The following is an 11,153-nucleotide window of genomic DNA, read 5'->3' as shown; positions in this document are numbered from 1 at the left end:
ATATATATATATATATATATATATATATATATATATATATATATATATATTCATATTAAACAGAAACTTAATAAACATCAGTTCTGTACATGTATTTTCCAATTTTTGTTGGTTTGGCACATATGTGTGCTTTGTATACTAATAAAAAAAGGAAAACGTCATTGACGTATCACACAGAGTCTGTCGTACAAGCTATAGTAACATAAAAAAGTTAGTCTTTAAAATCCAGGTATCACACGCCCTTTCTTCGCTGCTTTCTTTAATTTGTTCAGTTTCTTGTCTTTTTTCCTCTTCATGACATTTTCTCTTCGTTTATCTTGCCTCTCTTGCTTGGATTTCTGCACATTCTCTATCCTGGTATCCCATTTTTTTGCACTGTGTTTCTTTTTGTGTTCTTTTCGTTTTATACTACGTTTCAACAATTCTGGATCATCTTTAACCTGACAATAGATAAAGCTATGTGAAAAATATATCAATGCAACGGATATGTATATAGCAAGAGAAAATGATAACAATGATAAATTCATATATATAGCCTATAACTTACTGAAAACTGGATATATAACTGGATATATATTACCCAAAACAAAATTAATGTAAAAAAATAATACGATAAATTTATAGCAATATAAATAAAAATAGTGTAATATTTTCTTTATGTCAGATATTACCACATCAGAAAAAGGTTGTTCTTCATATGAAATAAATACAATTAAAGGAAACTTACTTTTTCACCATTTACTTTTGCCAATGCAACTTTCCACGCATCTTTTTCCTTAATTTCTTCTGCTTTTTCCTTATCGCCAGACTCCTCTAGTTGCTTCAGTTTTTCTTTTTTTTCTTCCAACTGTTGCAAAATCTTTTTAGGATTATTTTCACTTTTGGGCAATTTCTTCTTCATGCCAATCTCAGAGAAGTCAAACTTACTGAATACCATTTTACCTTCTGAATTGAATACTGGTTTTGGCTTTGGAACTTTTGGTGCTTCTTTGTCGGTGATATCTATTTGATTAGAACCAGCAGCATTCTGTTCAGTCCTAGCAAGTTTCTTTTGTAGCATACGTTCTTCTCTTTTAGCCTTTTTATTGATCTTTTTCTTCAATTTCTTTTTAAGAAGTTTCTGCTTATAATCCAATTTTTTAACACCTTTCAACTTCTCCAGCTTTGTGTTTAATTCTACAAAGGTTTTTGCCCTTTCCACTTTTTTACTTGGCACTGTAACCATCTTGACTGTAATAAAAATGTTTGTACATATAAGTGTTGGTCTACAACCTTGCTTTAAGCTGTAAGCCCTAAGCAACTGACCAACCACGGTCAATTTTTCCTTATGTCAATTATTTTCCTTATGTCAATTATTTTCCTTATGTCAATTATTTTCATTATGTCAATTATTTTCCTTATGTCTCAACAATAATCGATTGTGACTGGTCAGTTGCTTACGATTTAAAGCTTAAGATTGTAGGCTGATACTAAATCATACAGTATCACAAATCTTAAACAAAACAAATATATATCCTATCAGTATTGGATAAATATAAAAATAGCAACCTTGTTTTGCTGATTTCTCATCTTCCATGGGTAGACAGTTTTGCTTCTCTAAATTAACATATGAAAGAAGAGATTCAATTACTTTCCAAATATAATTGATGAATTTGAGGTTATACTATTAGATTGAAGATACTTTCTCACCTAATTCGTGCATTGGCAACGGCATTATAGAACAAATATCCGCAATAAATTTGTCCTCTTCTAGTAACATTTGGTGCAATGCTTCCTTATTAAATTTCGTCTTTGACATCGTTAACTGCATTGTCTTTACAACACGTGCACTCAAAATGCTGAGAAAGTAAATAATGTGTTCTTCTATCTAAATTTTAGGTTATGATATCGACGAACGATACTCATGAGATCTATCTTTTCAGCTGCATTGTCTGATTGGTGTATGTACACAGGTGCAATAAGTTAGAATGATATACTAAAAACTATATTTTTTCAATATTTTTTCATAAGTACATTTTCATTATAATTTAATGCACCAATTTAATTAAAAAGGACAGATTTAATATTAAAGTCATTCTCGAGTCTATTTCAAATCAATCATTATTCATTACTTTGGTCGATCTTTGATGAACTATTCAATACTTACATATTGATCTTTGGTAAATCTTTATAATTTCAACTTAAAAATTTATTGTTAAACCTAACCTAATCAATATGTATATCTTTCATCTTGTTTAATTTTAATAATATAATTTTACATAGAAGGTTTGTACTTTTGGTGTAAATTGTAATAATAAATTATTAGTAACATTTTTTAAATAGAAATAGATTTTTAGAAAAAAACAGTTCAATATATACTATTAAATTACAAAGTCATTTTTAATCAGACAGATTTCTATATATTTTAATATAGTGTAGGTCGTTTAAATAGTTAATATCTACATTAAAAAATAGTTTATATATATTCAAGCATTTTGTTCAATTCGTCTATTCTAGATATTAATTATTAAGCTTAGACCTCACATACAACAGCCTATCTCTGGCGTTATCTAGTAGTATATTGATGATATTGACTCTTAAAATTTAATTTTTTAGAAATTACAAACGATAGTAAAAAGACTCTTAGATTAATAACTAAATGCAAAGGACCTATAAGAGCTGTGTATTATGTGTTAGTGTGACGATATTTATGAAATTGAATAAATCGCAATTGAAAAATGTACAAAGAAGAATTATTCAATTTCTTCAATTTAATATAATTTGTTATGATATAATTTACTGAGTCATCTTTCAACTTTTAATTGTTTCCAGATATAAATCATACATTTTAGATGAAACTATGACACAACGAATGCATACTGGCATACTTACTTTTGGATAATTATGTAACTTGCCACAGAACTCATGGTAAAATTCTACCTATAATTTCATGTGTGTGTCCAAAGAAAGTTTGGTAACATATGTGTATGATATATACCTACATATCCCAGCAAACAAGATGACGTCAAATGATGTCTTAATAACGTATTTTTGACGTCATTAATACGTCAATAATACGTTATTTGACGTTATCTTGTTTGCTAGGACAACTATACTTCTATACTATAATTCTAATTAATCATATATAACAAATATAATTCTATCACAAATGAGTTATCAAAGGTGAATTGTAATCGTCAAGTGGTGCTGTTTATCCTGAAAAGATACATTGTACATAACATTTCGATCGTTATACCTTTCGTCGTTAAATTTTCCAACATGGGGCGAATGCGGTTGAGCAAAAACGAAATTAATCATAACTACGTTCGATCACTCACCGACGCCGATGTCGTCCCTGCAGTTGGTGTGGATTGTCAAACCGCGCCGTGTATCTTTAAGTGAAGGAAGATTGCGAGCTTTTAATTCTTGCAGCTGAACACGGTCGTTGAAGAACGTCTAGTCGCCCTTATATACAAAATATTAGGAGTTCCTGAAGTCCGTGTTAAAACACTGTCCACCATCTGTAGGGAGGAAGCGAGTGAGTGAAAGAGAAGCTGCAGCGTATTCGTCATTTCAGTCTTCTCTCTCACTTCCACCACATTATTCGATAAATAACAGGTAAAATGCGGACCAATCAGAAATCATGTTTTATCCTAACTCTGACTGAAGGAACTCTAGTATCGTGTGTGTGTTGAGGATAGTACCAATTATAATTTAAACAATTTCCAAACGTTTCTCTTACTTGTGGTTAAAATAAAGTGATATGATTAGTCTATCCGTCGCTTTCAAACACTTTCAAGCACGCTATCTTTAATAGATCTTCTACAATAGCTCCTTGTCCACAACCATGCTTTAACTTTAAGCCGTAATAAATTGACCAATCACAGTCGATTATTTTAGAAATAATCGACTGTGGTTAGTCAATTTCTTAAGGCTTAGAAATTAAAGCAAGGTTGTAGCAAGGAGTAAGCTATTAGCTATTCATAAGCAAATTGACCAATCACAGTCGACTATTTTCAAAAATAATCGGTTATGGTTGATCAACTTGTCTATGGCTTATAATTAATGGCATAAGCCCGGTTGCACCAAAGTTATTTTGGTTTTAAGTGAGACTTAAATATCCCCTTGCCCATAACTTTGCTTTAATCTTTAAGCCGTAAGAAATTGACCAACCACAGTCGATTATTTTAAAAATAATCAACTGTAGTTAGTCAATATCTTACGACTTAAAGATTAAAGCAAGGTTGTAGACAAGAGATATATGTCTGCTTTATTTATTTAAGAAGAAAGATAAAGATAGATATATGTTTAAGTTTCGCTTAAAGCCAAAATAATATTAGTGCATTTAGATCTTATTGTAGAAAATCCATAAGATATTAATTTAAAATCGCATCTCAATTGTAATTTTATAATACACTGCTAGATGGCGCCAGGCTGTCCACTTGCAGTTTGGGTTATTTCTCATCTCGCCATTAGATGGTACCAGACGATTTATTTATCGCTACTGTGTTCGTCCAAATATTTACTAATAAATATAATGCAGAAAAATATGCATTATAATGAGTTATCCGCATATATTTTGTGCTCGTCGTAAATTAAAATTGTACATTAAAAACAATGATTTAAATATTACAACGAAATAAACATTCAAACGACACTTTAAGGCTGAAACAGGTTAACATGAGGCGTTTTTTCGTTTCGTAACCACGGTAGCGTTTGATCCATTTAACGCTCACCGCGAGCGTTATTCTATCTTTGTTGCTCGAGGCGTTGCGAGCGTTAAGTGGACCAAACTACCAACCAAACGCTACCGTGGTCACGAAACGAAAAAAACACCTATGCTTAATCGCGACATCGGTAAAAAACGTAAATGCAAGTTTTTACAGCAGGGTTTTCATACGACAAATAAAAGGAAAGAATCAAACAAAATTAGGAAAAGAAAAGACGGTGGTAAATAAGATTAATAAAAAAATGTTGAAAATAAGAGAAAGAATTCATCAATCAATATTGTAGGTTAAGTCAGACTAAGGAAAATATCGCGAGCAAAGTGATTAGCGTCGAATAAATCCAATATCTGAATGTAAAAAATAGTGGTCCACGTCGCTTCTACAGTTCGCTAGAAACCTTTCTATCTTTCAACAGATTCCAAGCTGTTCCCAGCTACACATCGGACAGAATCGTCGGTTCTTCTCAAATCAACTTTTAAACACGAAGGTAGCATACTTTCATGATTTTTCGAATATGAAGGTAGCATACTTTCAAAGAGAGTCTTGAAGATGATGGATGATGATAATGATCTGCTTCTCCCTTCCTGTTGTGTTTCAACAGTTTTCCCTTTGGATCTTAGGTTTTGGATGACGCTTCTTTCGGCCTCTCTGTCGATTTAGCCCGGCTATTCCACGTTCCAACGAGTAACTTGGCATTAGTCCCTAAGATATCACAAGGAAAGACAGACATTCTCTCATCTTTAGAAAGAGAGAGATCTAAGAGCAATCCAACGTGAGTAAAGGTTCTTATCTAGTCGCCTCTTTTAGAGTTAGTCACAATTTGTTTTTTGTCTGCTTCGTAATGTCTCAAAGCTCAGTCACACACATAGTTGAACTTTATTTTGAATCGCACTTGGGGAGAGGCAATCCAGATCCAGACAATCGTACATCCTACGGTAGTCATGAGAACTTAACATCCACACACGATCTGCCGGGGATGATTCCTGAGAAGCATCGGACCACCGAATTCAACTATGTTGGAATGTTTTTATAAAGAGCAGACTGATAGAAGAAAGCTATCGAGAAAAGTCGATCGAATGCATACAGGAGAAACAAGTCTGCCGAATCGTGTACTCTTTACATGTCGCTTTATGTTCTATAAGAATCGAAGAGCAAAGACGTTGGGGAAAGATTTTTCTCACGAAAAGAATAAAAATCGATAATTTTAATCAAGAATATTCAAGGCTTTATTAGCCTAGCGGCGTTCTAAGCGAACAATTTTGCAATTCGCCAGCATCTACAAGAATCTCAAGGTAACTGCTGTAATATCTTTGTTGATATCGTCTGTTTACTTAGCTACATATTTACCCGTGCTTATTGCCACTAGCTCGATATCTTACTATGATAAAATCGATAAATTGTCGCAAATTAAATATTCTACTTTCAAAGTTTCACGCAACTCGATCTCTTGTGCGATCTCGTACGAGATTCTCGAGGAAGATACTGATTTGCTTCCAACGACTCAAGAATGCAACAAATGCGTAATGAGCACGATTTAAATTCGTATCATTACGAAACGAAATTGCCGCGAAAACATGACGTCACACATCGTCTCTGATTGGAGAACACCTTCACTGCCGTATACAGCGCTAGTTACACGACGTAACGCAACGCGCCAATTCGTATTTGACGAACCGTCTCGTGCGTCCATTTCTCGCGACGTTAACTCCGACATCCGGATGAGAATTTTGTCGAATTTCCGTCGTGGTTGCCGGGAATTAGTTTTCCGCGTTTATCATGCTGAAATATGCGTAAGTAATCGCGTAAGTCTCACCGTATGGCCGAGGGCGTCGAATAAGGTTACGTGCGTTTGTCGCCTTACAAAGTTCGAATCTTTCGGGAGAAAGTCGAATGATCTCCGGATATATCGTGAGTAAAAATAGAAACGCATTATGCACGTATTTTATGCCTCCTAACATTCATGCTGACCGACGGCTCGGTTCATTGAGTAGATCTTCCAGTGCGCGATAGCGCGATTTTATATGCAAGAAAGCATCAAGTGTGTGATTTCAAAGCTTAAGCCACATATATTCATCGCGACGATGTATCATTCACCGAATACGGATATCTTCTCCCGTCTACTGGCCGTGCTGAGAATGCCGTATGAAGTTGTGCGCATTTCAGCACTTCGAGAATCGCAACCGCCAGTCAGGGGTGGATCGCGTCGTTGCAGTACGCAGAGTCAAAGAGTCGTTCTGTGTCCGTCGCGATCTCAGCTCTCTGGCTACGAGTTCCGCGGAATCCTCGTCATCGCGAGTGTCGACGATGAACTTCGCGCATTTGTCGTATCATAATCGGATATCACGCAGCCCGGCTCACCGGGAATGTCGCGAGTAAGGTTGAGGTGTTCGTCGTCACACGGAGTTCGAATCTTTCTATCCGTTGTGAGGAAGGGCGAAGGGGAGCTGAGGGGTGAGTTATCTCCGACTATGCTGAGAGCATAGACGTAATAAGAATAGATCATATATCCAAAATTCTCATTAAATTAGGTTCTACAGAAAGAAACGGAAGACGAAAAAGTCCTATCTGTTTCTCTATCTCTCTCTGTCTCTCTGAATCGCGCGACAAGAGAAAGACAGAGATACAGAAAGCTTTCGCTTCCTGTCTCTGCGTGATTCTTAGATCTCGCGCTTTCTGTTTTTATCGTGTGTACGGCTGTAAGTTACATGCATTTGTCGTGGTGATATATCCATCAAAAGTGAATATCTACAACGTAATAGCCCTCGGGAATGTCGTGTGAAGTTGTACACGTTTCGGTACCGTCGCTCTCGGTTAGTTGCGCGGCGGATCGTGGCGTTGCAGTACGTGACGTCAAGCAGTTATTCCGTATCTCCCGCGTCTTTCGGCTCGTCGACAGAGAGCCTCAGCACGGATCACCGTCAGAAGCGCCGTGAACAAGTTCCGCACGTTGTGGCGAGGTATTCGTGGTGAGATTCGAGCGGAGGACATACAGAAAAACGTAAACAGTAAGAAAATTGACTTATTCGATTGTTCTTTGGTCGTAAAAAGAATCATCGGGTGTTGTTGGTTAACCTGTTTGCTACTCATGTTTCTCTGTGTGTTGCCGGCCTAACGTGCGAACGTCTCCGTGAGACTGCCGTCGGGAATGTCGAGCAAAGTCGCGCGATCGTCGTCGTGACCGCGTCCGCCTTCCAGGTCGCATGTTTTTTGCTCGAAATCAATCTCGCTCGCGAAATGCCGTCGGGAGTGCCGAAGATGAATCGCGCGTAAAATACCGTGGAAGGCGAGCATCGAAAACGAGTATCTCGCGGAATGGGTCCTCGGTAGTATCGAGTGAAGTAATGTGCGCGTCGTTCTCTCTTTTTTTCGAGAATCTCAATCGCCATTATTTTCATAGTTAATCGTAACGGAGCGGTTCACGATCATTCGGACTTCACAACCGTTTTGTACTTTTCGCGATTTCGATTCGTCGAAGATGAGACTCTCGCATGATTAACGTCCTCGGGAGTGTCTAAATACGGAATATGAAAGTGAAATCTTGAAATGGACTGTCAAGAATGCTGATTGGATAAACGTGCGATCATCGTGTGGGATTTTTGGAACCGTTGAAGCAGAAGTCGGTAAGCATCGATAATGCAGAGACTGTCACAAATATAAGGTCTGTTTATTTTTTTCTTTTGACGAACTTCCTAAATCGGTGTATACCGGTGCAATAAAAGTTCGAGTGGAATAAAATATATTTGTCCCGTACTCTAACTTACTGCAGCAATGTACACCAGTTCAGAAAGTTCTTCTGAAACTCTGTTCTTTCGAAAAAGAACAAACTTATTTGTGGGATATAAAGTAAAATAAAATTTATTTTTGTGAAAAGAAAAAGTTTATTTCTCTGCAGACAAACTTTATATTCCACACAAGTAAATTATTTTCTTTCTCAGTATGGATTTGAACAATTCACATATAATACACAGTATTAACTTCATAATTATTCAGATAAATAAATTTCATAGACATATACATGCATTATTTTTTTAATTCACGCAGATGTACATGAATTTGTATACTGAGAAAAAAAGTTTAATTCGATTTTGTACACTGAGAAAAAAGTATTTGAAACTTTTTTTATAGAATATAAAGTTTATTTCTGCAAAATAAAGTTAATTACTGTAAAATGAAGTTTATTTTTATAAAATAAACTGTTATCTTATATGAATAAATTTTTAAGTATTTTTTTGTAAGATATAAAATTTATTTCTGTGAAATAAATTTGCTTCTGTGAATAATCTTTATATCCCACAAATAAATTTTCAAATATTTATTTTTCAGTACAATATTGTATTACAGGCTAATCGTTCAGATTAGATTTGGGCATTTACGTATAAATTATGATATTCTACATATAAATAAAATAAAAAGTATATATGAAATCTCCTCTGTATAATAATATATATAAGTAATCAATGAATAGTTTTCAAAGATATAGCTTGCTAAAAAATTAATCAAGAAAAATTTCCTTTTTATGTGATCTTTAGAATTTTGATGTAAATTTATTAACATTATTTTCTAAACAAGTTACTTTCAAAATTAAGTCATCTAATTCATCTGTTATGAAATGAAAATTATGATAAAATGAAAACTTCATGCGATTTGTTATCCTTTTTGAATATTATATATTTATAATAAATATCCAAACAGATATGATAATTGTCTAATAATTTAATTATCTTATTTTATATTTTAATTACTCTAATTTATATTAAATTTATTTATATTTCAATTATTATAATATATATCAATTGAAGCGTAAACTCCTAACCCTGATTTATGCAAAATACGTTCGAAACAGTCGGTAATGTCGGTTCTCCAAATATCACCGGGCCTGTTAGGCCCCTTTACAGTAGGGCGGAACGTTCGCGCGGTCTTTAAGTATCTTGCTGGCGTATTTGTTCGCGCAAAGCGTCTAAAGTGAGCGAAATATGAGTCTGTACGTTGCAACACGCGCACATTCAAATTCCCGTCTCGCTTAGCGCGCGCTGCCGTACTTCAGAAAAAAGTGTCGCAATCACGAGTATATTATCGTCCGCGTGTGTGTTTACTCATCCTTTACCGGCGGCTGAAGACCGCGCAAAGTTGCCGGCGGATCCGGCGCACGCGCTCGCCGCACGCGAGCGCCCCCCCACCACCGCAGACTCGCCTCGGCGCACATTTCGTCTCACGCTCCGGCCAGTGCGTGTCGTGCAGTAGTGAGAGACGTTTCGCGGAACTTCCTTCGGTCCAGTCAGGATTCTCGCGATCGCTCGTCTGCCGTTTTCGTCGTTCACTCGGCACACTTACCGGCCACGTCGCGACAGTTGCATCGCGTCGACATCGCGCGAGTAAAGAACCCGTAAATCGCGAATTCCGAATGCACGTTCGCGAACGTGAGTGCCGTCGTCGTCGTCGCCGTCGCGTCCGTCCCGTCGCCGGCAGCGAAAGTTCTTCGTGAGTATAGTGTCCGAGAAAATATATCGTCCGGGAGTGTGTTGTCCTCGACAATTTCTCCTCTTTACTTTTTCGCTTGTTTCGACGCCACGAGGAAAACGTTACGAAAATGACGAGTGCCATGATGATATCGTGGCTTGTTACCGTGACGATCGTCGTCTCGGTGACGACGGTCAACGCGACCGGCCTCAAGTGCGACAGTGTCAGATCCTACTTCGAGAACGAGGGATTCCCAGCCAGCGATATTCCGAAAGAGGCGATTTCATGTGAGTAAACTTGAGATTTGTGTCTTTTTTGTGTGCGTAGTGCTGTCTTCGTATCCTGTGCTTTGTGTGAAATTTGCGACCTCCTAACTCAGAGTTTTGCTTGTGGTTTTTTACCTGCCTCTTTTAGCGCCGTGTTAATAGTTGTTACTTAAAACTAGTCCCACAATGAGACATGCATTTCTGAATTTAGGCACGTATCAATAGTCGCCTGAAACTTGTTTCATGTGAGATGCTGTGATTTTTATTCAGATCCAAATTCTTCAGTAAAATTGTGACATATATGACTTTTATGTCTACAATCGCGATTCAACTGGAAAAAAACTCTCATTCAACTCTGAGAAATCTATTTCACTTGGGACGAGTTTCAAGTAATAACTATTGATATAGTCCTTAGATGTGAACTACATCATATTATATTTATAATCGCGATTCCATTGAAGAAAGCTCACATCTAACTCAAATCGGAGTATATTACTTGAGATGAGTCGTTTCAAGCAACAACTATTAATGCAGGCGCTTAACGTATTTTTCTCATTTAAATGAAGATACTTGTGCTTTGATAAGAATGCTCGCGTTTTCAAAGAGAAACAAAAAAAAATAGATGAGTTTCCAACTCTCATCGTGATCTCATATACCTACACAGAACGCAGGATACGAATATGACAATATAATGAAGGAGTAAATCCATTCAGTAATGCTCGTT

The 11,153-nt window shown here is 36.3% G+C and overlaps 2 protein-coding genes across 2 annotated transcripts in view; one reads left to right on the top strand and one right to left on the bottom strand.

The window, feature by feature from the left end:
* Nucleotides 1–17: 17 nt before the first annotated feature.
* On the bottom strand, nucleotides 18–3,500 carry LOC116843735 (surfeit locus protein 6 homolog). The gene is made up of 6 exons (XM_032814437.1): nucleotides 3,318–3,500; nucleotides 2,872–3,195; nucleotides 1,690–1,838; nucleotides 1,549–1,596; nucleotides 728–1,230; nucleotides 18–440 (listed from the first exon to the last, which is right to left on the bottom strand). The coding sequence occupies exons 2-6, from the start codon at nucleotides 2,904–2,906 to the stop codon at nucleotides 219–221; spliced, it is 957 nt and encodes a 318-aa protein (XP_032670328.1). The 5' UTR covers nucleotides 2,907–3,195; nucleotides 3,318–3,500; the 3' UTR covers nucleotides 18–218.
* A 6,295-nt stretch (nucleotides 3,501–9,795) lies between these two features.
* The window catches only part of LOC116843728 (glypican-6), a 223,027-nt gene continuing 221,669 nt past the window's right edge, over nucleotides 9,796–11,153 (top strand). Inside the window, exon 1 of the mRNA XM_032814418.1 lies at nucleotides 9,796–10,450. Within this exon, the coding sequence (XP_032670309.1) occupies nucleotides 10,294–10,450 (157 nt within the window). The 5' untranslated portion in view covers nucleotides 9,796–10,293. The remainder of the gene's footprint in view (nucleotides 10,451–11,153) is intronic.

This window comes from Odontomachus brunneus, unplaced genomic scaffold (assembly GCF_010583005.1).
Source record: "Odontomachus brunneus isolate Ranch 3 - 2012 unplaced genomic scaffold, Obru_v1 Obru_scaffold_035, whole genome shotgun sequence".
In the NCBI taxonomy this organism is placed as follows: domain Eukaryota; kingdom Metazoa; phylum Arthropoda; class Insecta; order Hymenoptera; family Formicidae; genus Odontomachus; species Odontomachus brunneus.
This window is presented reverse-complemented; position numbering and strand designations above follow the sequence as displayed.

Excerpts from the sequence above, each read along its gene's own strand:
- LOC116843735 (XM_032814437.1), bottom strand. The coding sequence starts at position 2,906 with ATGAGTTCTGTGGCAAGTTACATAATTATCCAAAA. Across the intron at positions 1,839-2,871 it reads AGTTACATAATTATCCAAAA|CATTTTGAGTGCACGTGTTG; the intron begins GTAAGTATGCCA and ends TTACTTTCTCAG. Across the intron at positions 1,231-1,548 it reads TGAGAAATCAGCAAAACAAG|TCAAGATGGTTACAGTGCCA; the intron begins GTTGCTATTTTT and ends TTTTTATTACAG.